At 47.4% G+C, this 23,514-nt stretch overlaps 3 protein-coding genes across 3 annotated transcripts in view; 2 read left to right on the top strand and 1 right to left on the bottom strand.

The window, feature by feature from the left end:
- The window catches only part of LOC149348949 (lysosomal alpha-mannosidase-like), a 278,443-nt gene extending 257,297 nt beyond the window's left edge, over positions 1 to 21,146 (bottom strand). Inside the window, exon 1 of the mRNA XM_089541055.1 lies at positions 20,944 to 21,146. Coding sequence (XP_089397181.1) covers positions 20,944 to 21,042 — 99 coding nt within the window. The 5' untranslated portion in view covers positions 21,043 to 21,146. The remainder of the gene's footprint in view (positions 1 to 20,943) is intronic.
- On the top strand, positions 11,781 to 16,528 carry LOC149348950 (uncharacterized). The gene is made up of 3 exons (XM_089585956.1): positions 11,781 to 11,865; positions 13,082 to 13,205; positions 16,275 to 16,528. The coding sequence occupies exons 1-3, from the start codon at positions 11,819 to 11,821 to the stop codon at positions 16,437 to 16,439; spliced, it is 336 nt and encodes a 111-aa protein (XP_089442082.1). The 5' UTR covers positions 11,781 to 11,818; the 3' UTR covers positions 16,440 to 16,528.
- Positions 21,147 to 22,351: 1,205 nt separating the features above from the next.
- On the top strand, positions 22,352 to 23,049 carry LOC149348948 (nucleoside diphosphate kinase-like). Its single transcript, XM_089541048.1, has one exon. The coding sequence runs from the start codon at positions 22,456 to 22,458 to the stop codon at positions 22,912 to 22,914; it is 459 nt and encodes a 152-aa protein (XP_089397174.1). The 5' UTR covers positions 22,352 to 22,455; the 3' UTR covers positions 22,915 to 23,049.
- Positions 23,050 to 23,514: the final 465 nt, after the last annotated feature.

Below are 23,514 nucleotides of genomic sequence, written 5' to 3'. Positions count from 1 at the left end.
TTGTATTCATGGGGCACTGGCTGCTACTTCAAGCTGCATTATGCAGCTTTTTGCCCAGTGCAACGTTTCTAGATAAAGACAGTTGGAAAACTTGCTCCGGGTATGCGGCCCCTTTCTGTCGCCGATTTCATCTCAAATAAAGCCCCTCGATAATTTGAAAGTAGCGTCTTTCTGTGAACTATGCCGCCGCGCCGCACACCCTCGCCGATCCTCCTCTCTCACCTCTCCCATCGGCGCTTTTCTCAACGGTGATTGGCTCCGCGGGCGGCCTCCGGGAACAGCGCGCGGAAAGTTCGCTCTTTTTGTGTTTTCATTTTTCGTCAGCGCCATTTTTTGGCCAGCCGCCGCTGCTACGACCGAGCTCCCTGGCATTGCGGGCTTGCACTTCGCGTTATTCGCGCTCTTTTTGTGTAGCACTATGCCGAGTTGCTGCGCATTTCAGTGCACAAGCCGGCGTGAAAAAGCCTTTGTTCTTTTCACGATTCCGAGCTGCAAGAAAGACAGCATGAGAAGAAAAAAGCGGTTGCACAACATCGGCCGCAAGAACTTTACCCGACGAACTGCCAACCTCTGCGAGCAACTGTGCATTTCTTCCAAGCGACTGTGTATACTGAAACTGCATGCGCACACAAAGCCAACAACCTCACTTGATTCACTGATCATTTTGCGTCGTTACGCGTGTTATTGTTGTCACTTCATGGTTCCGCTCAACGTGCTATAATAGCGACGGCTGATGCATACAATGTGTTTGCATGTGTTAGCAAGTGTGGAAGCAAAAGTGTTGGTATGCGTGCAGCGGTATCCGCGGTGCGGTAAATTTTTCGAACCTCTGGCAATGGTGCACATCGCAGTAATGCGGCGCATGTCCCGAGCGAGGTTTTATCTAGATTTTTTTTATGAATGCAACTTGTCTAACGATGTACGCTTATTTGTTGTTTTGCTGAACCGGTACGCTTCTACCAGGTGAGATTATCAATGCCACATTCTCGAAAAGACCTCATATTGCTTTTACATAAATAATTTATTTTTTAATAACTTCAGTGCTTTCCATTGTTGCCTGAATGTACTCAGGTATTGTAAATATCCAATGCATGCCATTTTTGTATATTCATTGCTACAGTTTGTGACCATTTGCTTGGTCGCGTAGCCTTTTGTTGAATACATCATCCGCTCAAAAGCTATAGGCCTACATCTGAGCTGTTTCATTTCCCTAAGTATGTTTTTGTTTTCTGTCTTTTGTTTTGAGGACTGCACCCAACGGGAGACAGATGTCCACAGCTGGTTTATTCTTGGTTTTTATGTGTATTTTCGGCGTAAAACTACACGGCTCATCTGTATTAAACATTGCATCTGAAAAACTGTGTGTCATATTGTGACTGTATTTATACTCAAGACTTATATTATTCAGGCACTTGCTTTAGGATAGCCTTGACTGTGGCTGACCAAATTGCTAAGACCCTACTTTCTCTTCGGTTTTGTCACAGTCATTGCTATCAGTTTTTTTCTTTCCTAACGTAACATCTCTTTAAGCGGATTTAAAAAGGAATAGAATGTGGGTGGAAAATGCCCACGTGTGCCAAACTTTGGGGGTGGTCTACCTAAATTTGGAAGCCAACACTCAGTTTCCCATAGTCAAATTAGGTTGGACCCAATGTTGGTCAGATGTGGACGACGTCAAATTTATGGGTTCCAGAGAGACAAATTTTGGAGATAGCCCACCTAATTGAGGAGCTCACCATTGAATTGGTCATATTAAAATTAGGCTTGACACGAATTTTGATGAAATTCGGACAAGGTCAAATTTTGGTGGTTGAGAGGGCCAAATTTTGGGGTGCGGACACTTTCCTTGGATGACGGAAAATGGGAGCGCGGATCTTTGGCTCTCGGCTTCAGCTCGACATCAGCTCAAGGTCGCCGACAGCGGGAGCTGAAGTCGTTTCATGCTTAATAGAAACAAGTTCATATTCGTTTTCAAGCCGCCGCGAAAATTGTCAACTACAAAAACGATTAAGCCGTTGCATGTGCACTGCGCGGTGCCAACTCAGACTGAACCTTAATGAAAAATTTCAGGACGGCCATCGAAGCAAATGCCCCAGCTTGTTCCCAGCAACCATCCCACTTCTGAAACTGCACTCGTGAACAACTTCATAAACTGTACTTCCGCGATAATTAGTTCGAAGTGAATCTACATTTATTAGTATGCAGAAAATATTCAGGAATGTTCAAATATATTGTAAATATTATGCTTCATATAGTATGCCGTGTTGAGACAGACGGTATTGAAAAGTCAAAAAGAATGGAAGATGTATGCAGCAAGTGGTTTTGTTCGTGCCGCAAGCGCTCGTAATTGGCACTTTCATAGCGCGTACGAGACGCTATGTGGCTCGTGGTAGTCACGCGTGTCGCATGTCTTTCTCGTGTTTTTATTCAATTACAGAACGCGGAAAAAGCGCGAACTTAAGAGCGCGCATGTGTCAGCCAACTGCCCGGACGGCGAGCGTGCGATGGCCAAAAAAGCGTGCCGTGTGCAGCGCGCGCAGCCGGCGGGCAAGGATATTCGAGGAGGAAAACGCCGGAGTGGAGGAGAGTGTCGCTACTTTCAAATTATCGAGGGGCTTTAATCTCAAAGAGATGCCAGCGCCATCTCCCGGGTGGTGGGAGTACCGCGTTTGTTTTCCCATGGCCTCCGTGACCAGCCCGAGCATCATCGCGCTTAATCTCAGAGGCCACGATTTCTCTTCACCTCCATGCGGCGCCCATTGGCTACGCTTGGTCACAGTTTGCTGCGCGAATGATTACCGTTAGCTCGCGGCTCGCATCGTCTGCGCCGGGGGCGGCTGCTTCTAGACGCTCATCTATGAATTGCGAAGTCCGCGTGCGCTCTATGTCTGGGGTAAGTGAGGGCAGGATGCTCGAGGTTGAGCTTCTGGCTGTAAATACCGGAAAAAACTGGAAGCCCTTCTTTCCGCGGTTTAGAGAAACATGACGTGCCGCTTGCCTCCTCGTAGTTTACGTTGATAATATTATCTAAAAACGTTGAGCTGGGAGTAGCAGACGACGCGCTCATCCTAAAGCGACCGCAGCGCCACCGCCTAGACGGCGATCGCGTGGGGCCGCTCTGCTCTCTGGCTCGCCGGCACAGTTTCCCAACTGTCTTTATCTAGAAACGTTGGCCCAGTGTCCCCTGTTTCCACTGTAATGTGTGTGGAGAAATAAATTTTCAATTTCAATTTCAACCCAAGCAGCGCAGGTAATCGGCCCAATATTGGAAATGGATGGTTTCACTATGGTCCATTGTATAGGGCCGGCCCTTGCCAATATCGACCTATTAATGGGTCGATTACCTGTGCTGTTTGGGAATAATCTCCTGTAACCAGGAGCAGAAGACATGCTACTTATTCTGGCACGAAGATGACTCAGAAACCCTCCATAAGCCGTCCCATTGTCTGCATCCTTTTGCTCATCCAGACGAATCACGTCCGTCACTGCCCCTGCGTTGTCGATGCGTGGAAACGGTTTCCCAAGGCTATGTTATCGCATGAAGATCCCCGGTTGCAACGCCAAGTTTGAAAGACACCGACTACAGCAGACGAGAGAGAGTGACATTTTCTCCTTCGGTGCTTTCTGAGCAGATTTGCGGAGCAAGCAGTGAGATTGGTTGTCTTACTATCGTCTGCAAACTAGTATGAAAGAACTGACCAAGTTGTTATTATCTGTTGATTCTTATTTTGCACCCGGAACACTCCAGATCCTTGTTTAAAGGGAAGGCCGGAAAATGAACCGCTCGCCTGCTTCTCCTCGGTTGAACAGAGCAGCATCTCCGGTACTCCGAGAATCCAGTGGAGGTAAGACATCAATCTATTACCGTAGCAAGTCGCAGCAGTTGTTGAAAACGTTAACGAAGGGCATAATGCATGTAATCGGGTGTGACAAAATAATAGGATAGCGTAAGAGAGGCGAAAAGCAAGACCAGAATTTTCAGGCAGTATGAAAATAGCTAGACAATGACCATCTGATCTTTTTCGACTAAGGTTCTCGTACCTTCAACGACCATTTGACCTCTTTCTACTAAGGTTCTGGTGCTTTGAGAATAACTGAAACCTACTAGCAGATAATTCACTCTAATAGGAGTAATAGTTACCTCTGTTCGGCTAATGAATTAAAATTAATGTGCGAATATGTATAATGGTCCTGTAAAGAGTATGTCCTCTAAAAAAAGTATGTTAGCAGCGCGTAAAGATGGAAAGCAAAATAAATTTACAGGTGATCAATTGGATTGATGCAGAGAATGGCCAAAGCATTTATCTTTCACTCTGATTCCATTGTCTTTCAATTGCCAATCTATACCCAGCCCGAATGTCAATTCAATTCCGATTCAGTTCTCATCCCATTCTTATTCCATTTCTTTCTTCTTTCTTTCTTTATTCAATACTGCAAACCTTATACAGGTCCAAGCAGGGTGGGTAAAATGGCAAACAAAACAATAATAACAAAGTTAGTAAACATCAGTGTGTGGCGAAAGGCAATAAAGAATCATTCCAGTCGATTACAGTGCGAGGAAAAAATGAAAACTTGAATAAATCTGTTCTTGCGAAATACGGCGTCAGAGAATTAGGATGATGGTGGCGTGTATACCTCGACGTTGAATGCGACAGATATGGGGCAGGGTTTATAGCTAATTCTTGTTTCCAAAGCAAGTAAAGAAATTCCAAATGTAAATTTTTTCTTCGTTGTACAAGACATTGAATACCATTAACCTGCATTATTTCAGAGGGTGAGTCACGGGGAAAATTTAGAGTAAATAAACCTTACAGCTTTTCCCTGTACCTTTTCTAGGCGGGTGATATTGTGTTTAGTAAACGGGTCCCAGACAACGCACGCGTATTCGAGTTTCGGTCTAAGTAGTGAATTATAAGCAAGTAATTTTACGCTAGGGGGAGAAGTTTTAAGCTTATGTCTTAAGAAGTATAGTTTGCGGAGTGCGGAGGAGCAGATGTTATCTATATGTAAATTCCATGATAAAGTGTTAGTAAGTGTGACACCTAAATACTTATATGTGGTCTCTTCCAGCAAAGGCGACGAACCTAGCCTGTAGTTAAAAGAAAGCGGAGCTTTTTTGCGAGACAAGCTAAGAAAGACGGTCTTAATCGTTCGTAATCGCTTGTTTTAAACACCGCTGTCATAATTAGTCCGGAGACTCCCCTATAAGTTGTGAGGGGGCAGTTTGCAAGTGGCACGTGGAGAGGGGGAAGATCCCCTAAACACTATCTGCCACGGTTGGCAGGTGCAGGCTTCACACAGATGCCGCCGCTGACGCCGGACAGTTTTTGTCTTCATTTCACTTATAATGCTCTGCCATTAAAACAACGGAGAGACAGGATACAGCGCGGAAGGCCATGCGTTGACTGAAATTGTGAGGTTGTGAGCTTAGCGTATGTCACTGGCCTAGCGCACGCAGATGTCAATGATGGGCGCTCAAACAGATGAATGGAGCTGACGTAACAAGGGAATGAACCTTGCAGAAGAAATCTGAAACAATGGTGAGGCCATCTGGCGAGTTGCCTTTGTATAGTGCCAGGCTAACAGCATGAAAGCCAGGAAACGAAATAAAAGAAACACAAGATAAGGCCCTTCCCTTTGTCCTTGTCTGCTGCTGTTTTGTGTTGTTAGCTTAGAACGATGAAATTCCACCTCGAATAACTGTTGCCGCGGGAGCCTTCGCTAATATTTTAGCCTCAAAAAGCCTACATAAAAGGAATAAGTCCTATGATTATTTGCTGTATCCGCTGTCAGAAGTAGCTGTTGTGATTGATAGCATTTGATTAGCACGAAACCTTGCCATCGACGATTATTATTATTATTATTATTATTATTATTATTATTATTATTATTATTATTATTATTATTATTATTATTATTATTATTATTACTACTATTATTATTATTATTCGCACAAAGTTGCGTGCGAATCATCATCATCGCTACACATTATGTAGCGAAGCTTGAAGGCTGATGCAAACGCAGTAACCAGTGCAGTGTCCCGGCGAGGAGTGAACCAAGATCTTCAAGGAGCCTGTTCGAAGGGACACCGCTGCGTCCTGGACAACACCGAGCTTAGCTTTGAGAATGGCGGCAGAGGACACTGCAAGCCTCTCAACGAGACCACGATGGAACACCACGCATAGAGTTGCTCTCTTATAAAAATGCTCTACTGACGTCCTATGCACTTCTTATGAACTCTATTTCCTTCCTGTACACACTCCCCTTTGCCTGTTTATAGTATATATGCTGTTTTAGACAAAGTCTACTAAAAGTGCATGGCCATACACTGTCTATAGACTGTGTATATTATTTTTTATTAATATTTATAGAGTAGACTATAGGATTTTTCCGTAGAAAATTTGTAGACAATCTATAGACTGTGTGAAAAAAATTTTGGAAGGGGTGTAGCTCTCTATGGAAAGCTTGGATACTTTCACAAAGTAAACCTGAACCTGGTTACCAGTTCGTGCCTTCCATCGTCCTAATATACGCCGCAGAGAGCTACTAGAAGTCGAAAACAAGAATCAAATATAAGGAAACGGTGACCTCTTCTCCCTTCCTCATTTAAGTGCAACGAGGGTTTGTTGCTCCCGCTCTCCTCTCCAACGTCAACAAGCGTTCTTGTACAGACCGTGGGCAAGGGGAGGCATCAGCAGAGGCGCCTCCCCTTTCCTCGAGACCAACCGCAGTCCTTGCCATGCAAAACGACTCCACCCTCTCCCGTTCACGCGACACGTTTCACGCATAACTCAAGGCCTGCGACCTCGAGCCGAGGTCAGAGCAAGGTCAGCGGGCCAGCGGACTCTCCTATCTCCCTCACTAACACGCACCACAATGTTGATGTTGGTTCTCTTAGTGAACAAACACGCTGTTCGAACACGCGAAAAAAATCGCACTTCGTATCGTCCGTATCTTGTACCAATAGTCTTTTTTTTATGTTCAAACAGCACGGTTGTTCACTACTAACAAAAAATTCAGGGGGGCACTTTGTTCACGCAAAGTGCGGTGAGGCGAAAGCCTTCAGCGCGATGTTGCTGCTTGTGTCACTGATGTGTGGTTAAGGTGTTAATTAAATACAGAATTGTTTGTGAATCTTAAATGCTGGAGACACTGAGCGCGTTTGGGAGGCATCCGTCTGATTCGACGCCTGTCTGCAAACGCTCTTCAGCGTCCTAAACAATGAGAACTACATATGCGCTGGCAGGAAGTAGCGTAGCCATTAGCACGCTCGGCTGCGGAACGGTGGTTCGAATCCCATCGTGCAGAAATATTTGTTCCCTGGTATGACTATAAAAAGCGTGACACCTCTGCTGACAACCTTCTGTCGACAACGATGAGGCATTAAAGGCTTTCGCCTTAATACCAACTAGGCCACACCTTTACATTGTTGTTACACCGCGGTGGCTCTGTGGTTATGGCGCTCGGCTGCTGACCCGAAAGATGCGGGTTCGATCTCTGCCGCGGCGGTCGCATTTCGATGGAGGCGAAATTCTAGAGGCCCGTGTAGTGTGCGATGTCAGTGATCGTTAAAGAACCCCAGGCGGTCGAAATTTCCGGAGCCCTTCACTACGGCGTCCCTCGTAGCCTGAGTCGCTTTGGGACGTTAAACCCCCATGAGCTAAACTAAACTAAACTAAACCTATACATTGTTGATCTCGCTTCTTTTTGGTTCACCCATCCCACCGGATCCCTTACCGAACATCCCATCTCACAGCTGCTAGAGCTCCCCTCCTCCGAGCATCTGACACGCAGCCTCTCTCTGACACCATTTAAAATACCTCACCCTTCAAAGTTGCCGAGTACTACAAGATCATAAGAAGGAAATATCCTCTTCCTCACAAAACCCTTAGCAAATTTGAAGGGCACATGATTTGGCGACTACCAACTAATACTCTTCCCAGTCCCTGCATAATGAGTAGATGGTATACAGACATACAATTCGCCCTGCACGTGAAGCAGTTGGCGAACTCTTTTACGAAGTTCGGGGAACGTCAAGAAAAACCAGACTTGGACAGCAATTCCGATCCGACATATGAGCGCTGGGAGGCAACCCTTCATAGCCAGAGTCCACTATAGACCAGAAATAGTTGGTTGAGCGGGACCGGATTATGATGGCGACCAATGGGTTCTACTACTGAACCCATCCAGTTTTTATGCTCTTAACAAATGTTTTTCCTCCTCCTCCTCCTTTTCATTAGGTTTAAGATTATCATCACGTATGCGATACTCACTGGGTTATGCGCTCATTAAGTCAGCTAGCATCATGTGTGCGATGTTTCACGGCCGTGGTTTCGTTAAACACTGTTTTTAAAGACCCCGAAAGCGGATTCCTCGCGTCGCCTGACGCCGCACAATCTCCAAGATCCACTCAGTTTCGTCGCCCTGTTAACGCAGTCTCGGGTTTCCGTCTGGACTCGAGAGCGACCTCTTCTCTCGTTGCCCCTTCAGAAACGGCGATAAACTGCCAGAATTCCAAAAGCGAAACAATAAAAATAAGAGCAAGTTAAGATGAGCGCAACCGACTTTCGTTACACTCTGAAAACCGTCCCGAGTCTCGCAACTGCCGCCAGCGTGACGAAAACAGCAACACACAGATAGTTTTGGTTATATAAAGCTCTTGCCGAGCTTGCAACAAGGCCCCGTGCCAAGAAAACGCAACAAGGAAGCAGCTTGCGGAGGTGAGTGCTTTCAGTCTTCCTTATGTGGCACATTCTAGGCGCACAAGGTTTGGCCAACGAGGTCCTTACGAAATCGTGTACGGATAGCCACTAAGATATAAAGGGTGTTTCAGCTAAGATTTTACACACTTTTTAAAAATAAGCTTTAAGAGTTAGGAGAGCAATTTCTTCGGCATAGCATTGTCAGCGGCGTAGTTAATCAGATTACAGCCAAGAGGTGCTAACTAGCATGCTGGTTCACTAATATTGAATAGTGGACTTTTTAACTACTACTGTTAGGTTCCTTAATTATTGAGTGTCGTGAAGCCCATCGTAGCTAATATTCATATCACTTTTAAGAATTTAGAAAACATGGTTGCCCTCAACGCTGTGGCTCAAGAAACTGGCTATTTCGACGAGTTACGTGCACTGGAGAGGTTGCTTTGCCTGCGAGCTTCTCGAAAGCGCATGTATTTTGGCGCGATGTAGCCGAAATCTGTTGGGCCACAGTGCCAAGGGTACTCGCGTTTTCAAAATTCTGGAAACTGATATCAATATTACTTACGGTGGGCTACACGCATCTCATTAATTAATGAGCCTAACCGTAACAGTTAGAAAGTTAACTATTCAATGTTTGTTAATCAGCCCGGCAGTTAGTATGCCATTTTGATGTACTACACCGCTGACAACACTATGCCAAAAAAGCGCTCTTCCAACTCAAAAATCCTATAATAGTTGAAACTTGAAACACCCTGTATATGAGAACGGAAAGTTGAGCTAGTTGGAACAGCCTTTGTCAAACGTTTAGAGCCCAGGCAGTTTGTTTCTGAGCCGTGTAGTGAAGCTCTTCTAGCATCCATGGAAGCACTAACCTTTGGAAGGGTGAAGACAAAGTTATTTTCAACTTACGGATATTTTGGAAAGCAAAGGATGCCTAATAAGCCACACGCCGTGGCCCAAAAGCGCACCCCTTTGGACTCTATAAACCTGTAACAAAGGCTGTACATGGTTGTTCCCAAAACACAGGACCGGCGCTACTTCCGCCTATACACGCTTCGTTCATTCTTGCTTCGCTGTTCTCGGTGAAGGTGCATGCACATACAGACATAGGCGTGCATAAGTGTCTCCATATGGGAGGGGGGAGAGCGTCGATCATTGCAGCGGCTGTTGATGTCTTCTGGGTAGTAAGAAACAATAGGGGACAAAGCTGGCGCCTCCCTGTCACCCCCCCCCCCCTTTCTGCGCACGCCTATGCATACAGAGTAGGCCTTTCTATAGAGACAGCTATTCCGGTCCCAAACATTTCGGTCCACGAGACATACACTAAATTCTGCGTGACTAACTCAAGCTTTGCAAATAATGTGCAGATTGTCCGCGACCGGCAATTTTTGAACATCGCGTGCGCGGTACGAGTAAATTGTGCAGCAAACGCCAGTGGTGAACCGGTGCATCCAGTCATGCGAGCCTTTACCCCGTCGTTGTAACATGAATTCTATTTACGACACAATTACCGTACACCGGGAGGCCAAACGTTAACTTGACTACACTAAAGTTTATGTGCAGTGCTCAAAAAACAAGGAAGACAGGACACATACAATGATAGTTAATGTGTACGGGAACCTAATGACCTTTCTCGACTCAATTGACTGCAACCGTAGGTCGTACGTACAGTTGACAGTGTCGATTCGTGTGTGTAGTTTGTTCCTGTGGTGTTTGTACCTCCTGCGAAACACGCAAAACGATAAAAACAAACTGGGTCGTATTTCGTAGACCTGCTCATATTAACTGGCTGACACAAAGCTGGCAAAGGCTGAACAACGACTGCATGTCAGCTGGCAGTGTGCCATCGAAGCGCATGAGAAAGCATATATGTTACACAAAGACACCGTGTGTGCGCACAAGGAAGCAGATGTGATTCGCTACTAAGAGTGCCTTCCTGGGAGACAGTGAGCTGCAGGGTCGGTTTACCGAACACTCGTAGTTCGTGTGAGTAAACTTTGTCCGCTGGTGTACAAATTTGTCACTTAATGCGGAAACAGCGCACCAGACGGACCGTGATGACCGTGATGATGAAGATTGAATGACGTGAGAGCAGCTTAGACAAAGAGCGCCATCGAACAAGGTGAGGGCAAAACCTATTTTCCAAGCATTTCATCCCCGAGAAACCCAGTACCAGGCCAAAAGAAAGCTTGTACCCATTGTAATATCGGTGGGAACCCAGCGGCACTTGGGATCGAACCGCGCACATCCCGCATGCGAGGCGGATATTCAAACCACTATAGGCAACAGCTGGGGTTCACCACAAGACAGTGCAGTCGTTACAGCGGAGCTGTATAGGATCACAAAGAAGAAAGGAAAAACTGCATGCCGAGCCTACCGCTTCAAGAACTAGTTGCACAAAAGTCACGCTCATACTCTCGTCAACTTTATAAAAGGGAACGCGCGAGCGCGTGGCAGGGAATCTCGAATTTTACTTGTGGCTACACTCAGCGGTCGGTTTTCGCGACGTGGTCGAAAGGGTTCTGCTGCCTTGTCTGCTTTTGGCAATAGAAAATCGCGCCTCCCTTTACGCTTTGTTTCCGAAAGTGACCACCAGGTATCGCCGCGATTAGGGTTGCAGGCTATCTACAGCGAGCTCGCATGTTCCCTTTCATAAAGTTTACAACAGTACAAGTGAGAAGTACAGTGTGGTCATCTAACAGCGAACTCAATTATATGCTAGCATACTGAGAAGTACTCGCAACCAAGGCGACTACATGCATTTCACGACGCAGGGCGGCGTCGGTACCCTGTGCACAATGCCTCCATAACAGACCACGTGTCGAATGACTCCGAAGAAAAGGAGTATACAAGAAGCACTGAGTTTCCGATATACGACGTCGAATGCGTAATGTGCAAAGCCACACTCTTCGGCACTGCCGTGGAGTTCAAAGCTAAAAGCACTGTACGGCTTGCACGTTCTGCGTTTTTTCTGGAAGTACTGTCTAAAGCCGAAACCAGCCTCCCGAGCTTGTGACTGAAGTTCAAAGTATACGTAAAACGGTGGCCGGTGATTGATACGATGATCGAACACACCAAACACCCTGTACTTGACGTCCGCAGGCACCCCGGTACTCAAGATGAAGATGACAATAGCTGTCCTGGTTCTCTCCACGGTCATCACGTGGTGAGTTCACTCAATGTTAAAAGTTGTTTCTATCAAGCTGGAAATGCATGCCTAGAAGTTCTGGGCAAGCGCATTTTTTCAACGGCAAGTTGTTTATGAATGATAAAAATCAATATCTGCAGATCCCTCCTTTTACGCTTGTAGTTTTCTGTTGTTTGTAGTCAAAAACGTACGCCATGGGTTTTAATGGAAGTCTTAACTACCCGATTGCGAGCGCGCGCAGGACAAAATTTAACAGAAATGTTTTGCGATCGATGGGAAGGTTGAACCATCATCTTCAATGCGTTCATAACAGTATGCTACCATAATCCACAGCTGCCTCATAATTAAAATGATGTACGAGACAGCTGTTCTTGCATTTACGCAAAGCCCTTATGGGTAGTGTGTAGCTACGCGAGACGCAAGAATACCGATGTGGGCTCCACTGCATTTGAACTTTAGTTCGACGGCCAACCAGAACGGTGCGCGCAAAGCAACTTGCTCTGAGCAAAAATTCATGTGTTGCAAAAATAGTTTTAAAAATTGGAGTCATCTCTACCTCTACGGCAACGCATACTTGTACATGTTCTTCCTTTTGTTTTTTTGTTGTTTCCTTATCATTACCATCTGCTTGGAAAGCTTTTGTTTCCATGTATTCCTATGGACGCTAACTCTATACTTTTCACCTCCAGTCGGCTTCGCCGTCCGCGAGTGCCTGTTATGTCTTTGTAAACACACGTTGTTGGTCTATACCGAGCGCCTATGGACACTGCCACGTCATTTCCTACTTTGCAAGATGTCCAAGCAGTTCTACTTGCGTGGGCCGTTGAAATACATGAACCATATTTCCTTTCATGACGAACGTAACATGGCTAGAGTTGATGCGTTTTCCACTTCCAAACACAGGCCAAAGCGTGAAAGCTTCCCCGACGCTTCGTGAACACTGAATACTGCAAGTGAGGACTAGTATTACGTATACGTTAAGGCCACTCGCAGGCTGAGATGTCCGTTTGCTATATAAGAGGCGAGTTACTTGCGCGATACAGCAGCCTTGTGTTTTGTGATGCCACATCTTAAACGTGTTCGTGCGTAATGTTCGATGATCGTGGCGCATGCGGTTCAGCCGGCGGACCCATACGATCATTATATTGCGATTTGTGCTACGGCTTTTGCCTGTACTGTGCGATGCCTTGCCTGTACTGATGCCTTAAACATGTCGTACGCTTGCCAAACGCAGTGTCCTGAGCACGTTGCCTCCGAACTGCGCCAACGTCAACTGCGCAGCCGTCACATGCAGCCCCATGAACTGCAACTGCGGCTCGTACGAGGGTGCCTGCGGATGCTGCCAGGTCTGCTACAAGGTATGCGCTAACAGCACGACAGAAGGAAGGGGGAGGAGGTTACACTTGATCCCAGCAATAACGGAACCCCGTGAAAGTCTCATCGTTGCCGACAGAAGCTTGTCAGCAAAGGTGTCACGCTGAGGTGTCAAGTGCGACAGGAAAGGCTTTCGCCTTGCAGCACTTTAGAAAGCAGCCAGTGCCGCCTGAATTTTTGAATGGTTTGATGGATGTATGGGTAAAAGATAGGAGCGCCCCCTTTGAAACAGGGTGGTGGCAGTTGCCATCGCACTGGGCTTTTTTTCTCCATATTTCTATAACGGTGTAATAAATTGGTCTATAAATTCGCCATTTTCTTTAAATACGTTTTTAATCCTACAATTCTAACGTCATGTCACCTCTCTGTTTTTGAGCCACCAATCTTCCAATCGCTTTGTGTTAACTTCCACGGCAGATATAATCACATGGCCATTGTTATCTCTAAACCCTAGGGCATCAGGGAGAGTGACTGTGCCTGCATCGACACACGGATGAATACCATCTCGTTTGAGTATAAGATGGCCAGTTGTTCCTACAGATTTAATACGTAGCTGCAGCGAGTCTACGGCGTCCCCTGCGGTTAGCGGCTGACATGCATAGATAGTTTTGCTCACGGAAAGCTGAAGTGCGACTGAACAAGCATAAGCCGACGTAATATCCGCAAGGCAGATTGTAGAGCAGCAGCTTCAGTCAGCAGGTCACGGTTAGCGCTCCACACCATGACGTCATCAGAGTACAGTAAAAACTTAACGTCAGGGACATCGCGTAAGCGCCGTGCAAGGAGAATGAAGGCAATATGAAATAAAGTTGGTGACAATACCGATCCCTGAGGTACACCACGAAGAGGGACAAGTGTCCCGACGGCGTCACCAGTGAGGTGTTGCAAACTGTCTGCCTTCAAGTAAGGATTTCACAACACTCCGCAAACTATTCGTGATGAGTTCACGCGAGCGTGTACTGAAGCTGTGTAGTAAAAAAATTCGCTGTGGCTTAGCTTGGTTAAGCCCGGTAATTGCGAAAGCAGTATCCGTACCTACGCCATGGTACAGCTGGTAGTGTAGCTGGTGTGGTGCTTGTGGTTAGACTTGTGGTGATGCATCCATGGGCGTCCGGAGGGGGGGGCAAGGGGGGGCGGTTGCACCCCCCTGGAAAATCACTCACTCGAACCGTGAGTGATGGCCGCACACCAGGGGCGGTGGTGCGCTCAGTCAAAAGGGTAAAAGCAGCCCCGCATGGTCACATCTGCGAAATGCCGCGTCCGGGCGTGCGTCGTTCCGCCGTTTTCGAACCACGCCATCGTTAGCTCTACTGAAGGGCGACCTGTTCCAGACATACAGCGGCACCGGCGAGCATGTGTTTCGAGCCGCCTTGAGATGGGTGTCTGTTTCTTTGATCTCTAGAGAGATAGCGACACGGAGGCAGACAGTGCACGGGGCATCTTGTTTTCGCCTATGTCGTTACGCCGGTCACCGATGAATTCTTAAGGAGGGAAGGACAAATCAGCCGTGTCCACCCCCGCTTTGTCGGGCTGCTCAGGGGCAAGCGGGCGATGAGTTGGCGCCGCCGCCGCTCGCTGTCTCCTCCGATCCACGTGTAGCGCAGTTCGGTAGAAGCGCCGCTTTCAGAATCTCCGGCAAAGGGGATTAGCTGCTTTTGTTCACGGCGACGCAGTCTCCCGAGGCGCCCCCACACCAGCGTTCTTTGCGTCTTCTGTGAAAACCAGCGCCTTTGGTCAACGCAGCCCGATGGCGCCTGCCTGGCTCGCCTGTCACCTCTGGCTGGGCCTCAAATCACAACAGCGCCCATGTACTGTGCGTGTCAGTGCATGGTAAAGAGACCCAGGTGGTCGACATTACCCGGAACTCTGTACTACTCCATCCCTCATAGCCTGAGTCATTTTGGGGCTCTGAACCCCATAAAAACACAAAAACAAATTTTCCGACCGGAGTGGTGAGTGTCCCTTCCCCTCGGAAGTTGCGCGGCGTTCCTTTCACCCCCAAAGTGCGCATTCGGGGATACTGCGGCAAGTAAGCCCTCGCACGTGTGCGCGCCTCTGTGTTTGTGCTTGGGTGTTTTTAGTGGCCGGTTGTCAGCGAAGCTGAGAACAACCAAGACAGCGGACGAGAAAACGACGAGCGGCGAGCAGTGTGTGTGGGGTTGCTCGACTGTGCGGATGCGCAAGCAAGATGGAGCGAGGTGTATGAAGCTGCGAGCGTGCATTTATCTTGTAAATAAGTTTTCGTTGTATATATAGTCATCTTTTGTTTTCAACGTACGCGTTCAACAGTTTTTCCAATCAATGTGTATGATGAGTGTGCACCGAGAGCGTGTAATGAAGCACAGAAGTGAATTTATCACACGTGTAATTACGCAATTCGCCCAGAAAAATACGAGGCGCCTACAGTTGCTGTTCAAGGAAGACTGACTGAGTGACTGTAGTTGCGTGTTTGCGAACATATTGTGCTGTGTGCTGGTCATCAATCCGGGTGAGTCGAGAACCCGTATGCAGGAAGACTGAGCACTCTTCTCCACGAAGTGATATAGCATCTTTTTGCATTTTTTATTAACTTTAGTTGTTTCTTCGTTGATAAACTCCAATGTACCTCTCCTAGCCGCGCTTTAATTTGCTGTTTGTAATTTTTCTTTCATGTGTGCATTTTGTTTAATTTTTATTTATATATAAATAAATAAATTTACTCCGCAAATAGCGCCTTTTTGCTACGAACATACCCCCCCCCCCCCGGGGCACCAACGGGCCCCCCCCCTGCAAAAAATTCTGCGGACGCCCTTGGATGCATCGGTTATACAATCCAATCCAATCCAATCCCATTCAATCCAATCCAATCCACTCCTATCCAATCTAATATAATCTAATGTAATCTAATCCAATCCAATACAGTCCAGTCCAATCCAATCTAATCCAATCTAATGCAATCAAGGTCAAATGAAGGTCACTGGTGGTCACCGCCGCGGCACGGCAAAGGCGTGAAAGTGCAAGTAGCATTGCTTTCGCAATAAAACGCTGCACATTCATCCCCCCCCCCCTTGCAGTGTCCCGGCGAGGTGTGCGTCCCGTTGTACCAGCATCGGTGCACCGAGCACCACGACTGCGTTCTGGACGACCCCAGTGTGCGCATCGAGTTCGGTTCGAGGGGCAAGTGCAAACACGTGCCTGAGCAACACGACCACAGCAACTGCACTGAGGAGCACCACTGACGCTCCCTTATCCCTGATGTACACCGTGCAAGTGTGAACAACACAAAGCGAGAGACAGATTCGACAAATAAAGGCGGCTGCGAAGACACTTTTTTTTGGACAGAAAAAGCTCCTGATGCGTGCAGAGCTAAACACAGCGCAAGCCAGGAAAACAAAATGATAAAATCAAGACAAAGCAGAAGTCTTTCAATTCAAGTCTTATTTTAAAAAGCCAAGAATTTAAATCCAAACCTAGTGAAAACTGAACTGAATCTGACCCGAAAGACGCGGGTACGATCCCGGCTGCGGCGGTCGAATTTCGATGGAGGCGAAATTCCAGAGGCCCGTGTACTGTGCGATGTCTGTGCACGTTAAAGAACCCCAGGTGGTCGAAATTTCCGGAGCTCTTCACTACGGCGTCCCTCATAGCCTGATTCGCTTTGAGACGTTAAACCCTAACATCAATAAAAATCAACTGAAGGAATATAACTGCATGAATAACTGAAGGAATATATCAGTTATATAAACAGATTATGCACTGATAGCGACCGCTGGCTCAGACAGTCGCTAGTCTGGTGAGAATAATCTTAATTAGCCAAAAAATTGGGCCGGTTGGCTTGTAAGCACCTTTTTACTACTGCGTTGTTTATACACGAATACGCGCTCTTCAGGCATTACGTGCATTTATGCATGAAAATAGCGCAGGACGTAAAATACGTATTCTGTGGGTCCTTTATTTCAGTATATATACTTGTCGATTTTCCACGATGTCATCTCCGTGATGCAACCGACAGTCAGCACATCTCTGATTTCACAACGATTGTGAAATCTTTGATTGGAAGTTCATCACTTCCCTGTATTTATTTATTTTTCAATTTTTACATAATAAAGCCTCGCATGTGGATACAGAAGGAGGAAATAAAAAAAATGCGCACACAAATGGTAACAATGAGGAGTATACGACGTAACATGAAAGCAAGAAAAAACGCACATTAAAAAAATCACAGCCAAAAGCAATAAAATGAAAAAATTATTTTAAAGATACTAGTGCTAGCACACGCCCACGAAGTTCCGAATTTCTATCGTCCGCGGGAATAAAAACTATCTGAACAAGTCAGTGCGAGGACTGAAAGATGAAATGGATGTTTAGCTTTTGGTAGCTTATTAATGATGATGGTTTTAAAAAAAAATTTCAATAGTGGCCAAGTGATTGAATTTGCGGTGAGTTAACGTGTGCAAGAACCTTAAACATTCAGTATGACGAAGTGAGAAAATGGAGTCAGCCCTACGTCAGACCGACCAGAAGGCGAAAAATCTCTGTCGTATCAGTGCAATATAAAAAAGCAACCTTTTCCTGACCGATTAAAATATTTATTTACATCCACAATCTTATGGAGACTGTCTACATATAACGGGACTACGTGTTCTCCCGTTCGCTGCAACGTATTCAATTGCGTTGCGCTTGGCGGCACTAGCCGTATGGCGTAGCCTGAAGTTGCTTGCCGTCCTGAAGGTCCAGCCTTCCACAGCATGACGGGCCGTCAGTAAGGCAAAAATTAAAGCTTTTACTGCCAGAAGCCTAGTGGGCGCCGCCATCTTGAACTCCGGGCCATTGATGCGGAAACTTCCCGAGAGCAACGCCCAATAAAGAGCGGTACACAGGGTCTATTCGCAATTAGCCTTGTATTCTTTGTTGCAAGGACCAGCGGGTCTTGGAGTGCCTAATTAGCCGCATGATCCGAGATCAAATGAATAAATGACACAAGTCATTCCGCTCCGACCACAGGTAATAGAATTTTTTTACTGCGTCACTGGCCGACTGACGCAGGCTTTCGACGTCACGGTTGCCATCAATTGCATATATGTGCAGGCTTTCGACATCACGGTTGGTATAATTGCATGTATGTACTGTCAGCCGCAAAAGTTTGCGGGATCTGCGATGCGTGCCGGAGGGAAGCGAAACTAGGGTGCCTCGATGCGCGCGCGCTCCGTTGAGGGTGAAGACAACTGCGTCGTCTGCTACGGCGGCCGCCATCGCCATGCCCACTTCAAAGGCGCGGGGCGTGCGCCAACAGGCTTTTTGCACTTGCCGCTGCAAGAGCGCGCTTGTCTTCGCGACCAAAAGAAAACACAACTGCGTTTCACGCCTCTTCTAATGAAGTGTAAACAGAATAGGCTTGTAAGGGACAACTGTCCATATATTTTAAGATTTTGACGGTCGTTTCTCCTCGCACACGACGACTCGGGTGCTAGATTGGAAAGTGTTCATAGAGCGCACTAAATTAATAATAACAGCAATAACACAAGCAGGTAGATTGCATTCAATCACTCAATTGTGTAACTTATTAAGAACGCTTCAGTTGCCTTATTCACATTTATTGTCAACCCCACTACTATAATTAGTTTTTTTGTAGAAGAAGAAAGATTAATGTGCTTTACGTACCTTGTCTTAAGAAATAAAACCCAGGGCATTCGCCACACGCAGACGAACCAAATATCGCAGTACCTGGGCCGCGCATGCATGCATTGTGCACTGAAAACCCCAGATATCTCCAGGTATTTTTACACGCGTGTAGTCGGCCATTCGAACTTGGCGGGACCACTGTATATTGGTAAAATGATGAGGGAAGTTATTAGTCGCAGTGAAAATACATCCGTTTATACTCAAATGGAATCGAAATTTTGGTGTCATTTATAGGTCAAACTAATGAGAGTCGACTGCATTAGTATAATTCAATGCACACTGAAGACAGTGTTTTAAAGACAAAGTAACAATCTATGGCCGCGATCAGAGGTTAGTTGAAACCAAACAATCATTAATAGTGTTTATAACCATAAAAAAGTTTTATTTGCCCTGAAAAAAAAATATTTCAGGGTACTTTGAAGGCATGTCTGCACAATCATCCTTGTCTTCAAAACCTGGAGTCAGTGCAAAACAAACAATGCACTTTAGGACACTTATTAAGTGTAAAAATAGTAACTCTGCTAATGTTAGCAGCATGGGTGTACTTCAGTGTGGACAGCAGCTTAGGTTAAATTAACTCCTGCAAACGTCTTGCTTGCGTGACCGTTGAAACGAGCTTTTTGAAGGTGTCGGAGGAAGATGCGCAGTCTCAATCTTGCGTACTTGTCGGTCAGCGTTTTCCGAATTTCTGTCATGGCTTGCGCAGAGCTTCAAGCGCGGTCGGTATGCTTGCATGCAGGAGACCTTTCCTAGGTATAGCGGAGAGGTGACTTCATTGTCACTAGTTTGCCTGTGCACCATGAGTTTATTCCAACAAAGTACTCCTCGTAGATTTTGAGCATGTGCATCACGCCATTGCTGGGATAAATTAGGTTGTCACCTTCTGACACATTCCTTCAGAGCAGTCAGAGGCGCATGTTCATCACTAGCGTATCCCAGTAGGGCATCCTTGCATTGCTGGCAGCTGACAGACGGCAGGATTCCTTTCAAAATGAAGCCTCCTATGTAGTGCAGAATGTTGCACACTTTTGTGGACAGTTCTTCAATGAACAGAATTTCTGAGTCATTTATCTCATCAGGTTCCACTTCTGTTCTTTCTTTGTTTGCCTGGAAGAGAAGGTCTACCAGATATTCGAGGTCATCGAGATCGTCGCTCGTCGTCCATGAGGTAAATAAAAACTGGCTCACTCTCCCAAGCCTCAGAGCGCATTTCATGTCATACGCACTGGGCACAGGTTTCCTCAGTCGAACCACCGAAAAGAGGTTCGCGAGACAATCCTGTAAGAGTCTGCTGGTAAGAAAAAAATCGTCCCCCACATTTCCCAGCAACACTTCTTGGAGGTGGTGGTGCACTATGGCACACAAAAACCCGGCATTTTTCGATGTGGGCCCGATCAGCACCAAGAGAAAAGGCGACAAAACGAACGCACGTGTTACGGCCGCCGCGCCGCCGCGAGAAAGGGCATGAAAATGGCCGCCGATGGACTGTCACGGCCGACGAGGCCGACTTCACCCTAGAGAGGGCGCGCGCGCATCGAGGCACCCTAAGCGAAACTGCATTGCTGCGCCATCTGCCGTCAGCGAGAGTAGTGTCGAGGCTCACTCAAGGTACTGCCGCGCCGCGCCATCTCTATGGCCGCGCCAGACGTGCCGTGAGCCTCGACACCTCTCTCTGACGGCAGATGGCGCAGCATTAAAGCTAGTGGATTAGGCTTGTTGGGGCTTTAGTTTTGCTTCGTCCCGCCACGCACCGTAGATCTGCGCCTGACAGTACGCCAGAAAACGAGCAAAAGCTTCACATCAATCATTATCATTCCCTCGTACCAAAAGATACAAGAAGACCAGGAAAAACATATCGTTTACGCAGCCTTCTGCATCTGAAGATTATCTGATATCATCAGCACGACGCATACGTGTATCGAAAACAGATAGCTTTCGTGAAAGGCATCATCATGACGTACAGGCCGTAAGCGATTTGTTGGCCGCACCTGAAAATGCAATATGTGAGACGTGTTCGCAGCCTGTAGCTAAGGATAGATGATAACACACCGCTCGACTCACCCAATAGCCGCACTTGAGGTTCGCCGCCGACACCAAGATGGCGGCCCGAAGAAATGTCCACCACAAAGAGGCACACAGACGCATCGTCCACGCTTGCATCACAGACTTGAGGTGCCTCCCAAGACAGTCAGGCAACACAGACACAAGAAAAAGTAGGCAAAACAAAACGAAACGCCCTCAAACCTTCTTCTGCGTTTGCAGCCGAAAGCAAACGCCCTCAGAGCGAAGCAGTCGACGCCTTTTTCATTAAGTTCCAGAGGGTAGTCATGGGAACCACAGGCCCGCGGAGTGCAGGGTGATTGTCGTACAACACACACGAAAACGGCAATGATTGTTCTTACTCGAACACAGTTGTCACCGAAGCACCAAGCCAACGCCTTCACACCGCAAAGGACACTCTCCTACATCAGTGGCCCGCTGACGAGTGTAGTCCTAGCGCGAGCACAGTAACGACACTTGAGATGACATTTCCTGCGAACCCGATAGCCGACCGCGTAGCGGGAGGCGATCGATGCCTGAAGTAGCACACGTGCGCATACCGTTACGTTGGTGCTGCGCGGAAGAGGACAGAACAGTGCAGTCGCTCGTGCAAATCCATTATTGTTGAGTTAAAAAAGGTGGCTGAGAAGGTTGCCGACTGCCTTTCCAGTGTGACATGTCCGTAGCCGCAGCGTTTTATTTCACGTTTTTGCAGCGGTATTTTCAAGACAATCGGCAAGTTCAAGCCGCGCGCGGTGTACTTGTAAGAAAAAGGATAAAAAAAAGTATTTGACGGCTATGATAGCCACAAGCTCGAAATGAAAAGCATAGTGATTGCGGACGGTGAGATCCATATCCACTCTACTGCCGGCTGAGGTATAGCCCATGTTATTTTTATTTTTTGTGCACCGCTTTACGTTACTCTTGAAGCAGTGGAAAAAAAAAAACAGTCGTAGACGAAACTGCACCTTTCCGTGCTAAAAATTTATAGACTCGGCTTTCAGTAGCTTCACACGCCATAGAAAACAACGGCTTAGAACTTCCTTCATGCATTTAGACCTTGTGTCTGGCTTTACCGAAGCCATTCGCTTTAATTAAGGCCTTATCAAGGTGCATCATGACACCACACACAACATGGCAACCAAGAAAGACATACGGGGCACTCACAGGTTATAGGGCTAGTTTCACAGCCACAAAAGCTTATTCTGCACTAAAAAAAGTGTCCTCATGGTTCTGAAGAACCGAAGTAAAATCGTAACTTCAAGGAGTGTTTCAAAAACAGCGCGTTTTATCTAAGACGTCGACTTGCGACCGCACTTCCTAGAGGGCGCCACCTAAAAGACGAAATCCGGATAAACGACCGGATAGTCTGTCCGTCCGTACGTCTACGCCCCACTACAAGCGCGGGGCGGATTTCCTGTCTCCGTCGGCACGTAAGAAGCGCTACCGGTTCCTTTTCTTCTCCAGCCGCCGTCGGTGCCGGATCAGTTGTCTTCGTACCCTTCTCAGATCCTCTGAACAAAAGTTTAAAAGATGGCCCAGCGCGAGCGTACCTTCATCATGGTCAAGCCCGACGGCGTGCAGCGCGGTCTCGTCGGCGAAATCATCCAGCGCTTCGAGAGGCGCGGCTACAAACTCGTCGCCATGAAGTTCATGCAGGCCGACGAGAAGCTGCTGCAGCAGCACTACTCCGACCTCGCGGGCCGCCCCTTCTTCAACGGCCTGGTCAAGTTCATGCAGAGCGGACCCGTCGTGCCCATGGTGTGGGAGGGTACCAACGTGGTGGCCACCGGTCGCGACATGATCGGCGCTACCAACCCGCTCGAGTCCAAGCCCGGCACCATCCGTGGCGACCTGTGCATCCAGGTTGGCCGCAACATCGTGCACGGCAGCGACTCGCTGCCCAGCGCCGAGAAGGAGATCGCGCTGTGGTTCAAGGAGAGCGAACTCTGCCCCTGGGTCCCACACATCGAGCCCAGCGTCTACGAATGAAGGCAACGGACTCTTTATTTTCCCCTAGAAACGCACTGCGTGTGCACCTAATATTTTTCTACGCACTTTTTTTGCCGGAGACAAACTGAAAGAAGCCAATAAAGTGGCCAATCCGATTTACCCGGAGTCACAGAACTTGAATCTTTGTCTTATTTTGTAGCATGCTAGGCCTAGCGCCTTCACGTGTAAGCGGGCTGCACGCTGTTTCTGCTGTTTTTTGTTCGTGAATCTTTCTTTCGAAGGGCTATGCTTTGTACCGACACGGTCGACGAAGCCAGAAATAATGAGCACTGGACGTCCTGCAGTGTCTCATTTGGCTTAAGGAGCGCCTGATATCGCCGGCATCGCATGGTCGCTTCCGTGACGTGACACATGGCACTTGAGCGCGTCGCTTGTTCGATCGAAGCTAGTCAGCGGCACCTCGGCGATCCACTGCTGGGAGCGGTGCCCCGAATAAAAGTTGGCGTGACATCAAAATTTCCAAGTGAGGCACTCGTCAAGGACAAAAAGCCCTGTCAAGGGGAACGATGTAAGGGGGCGCGGCGGGGCATGGCGTGACGGTATTTTGGCAGTTACATGCTACGTGGCGAAGCCGCCCCT

This window comes from Amblyomma mixtum, chromosome 4 (genome assembly GCF_055824585.1).
Source record: "Amblyomma mixtum isolate Tamu chromosome 4, ASM5582458v1, whole genome shotgun sequence".
Lineage (NCBI taxonomy): Eukaryota > Metazoa > Arthropoda > Arachnida > Ixodida > Ixodidae > Amblyomma > Amblyomma mixtum.
The sequence above is the reverse complement of the archived record's forward strand: the minus strand, read 5'-3'. Positions and strand labels throughout refer to the sequence as shown.

What these genes read in the sequence shown, in the direction of transcription:
- LOC149348950 (XM_089585956.1), top strand. Translation starts at nt 11,819, where the DNA reads ATGAAGATGACAATAGCTGTCCTGGTTCTCTCCACGGTCATCACGTG. An exon ending in CTCTCCACGGTCATCACGTG is followed by an intron (nt 11,866 to 13,081) that starts GTGAGTTCACTC and finishes TGCCAAACGCAG; the next exon opens with TGTCCTGAGCACGTTGCCTC. An exon ending in GCTGCCAGGTCTGCTACAAG is followed by an intron (nt 13,206 to 16,274) that starts GTATGCGCTAAC and finishes CCCCCCTTGCAG; the next exon opens with TGTCCCGGCGAGGTGTGCGT.
- LOC149348948 (XM_089541048.1), top strand. Translation starts at nt 22,456, where the DNA reads ATGGCCCAGCGCGAGCGTACCTTCATCATGGTCAAGCCCGACGGCGTG.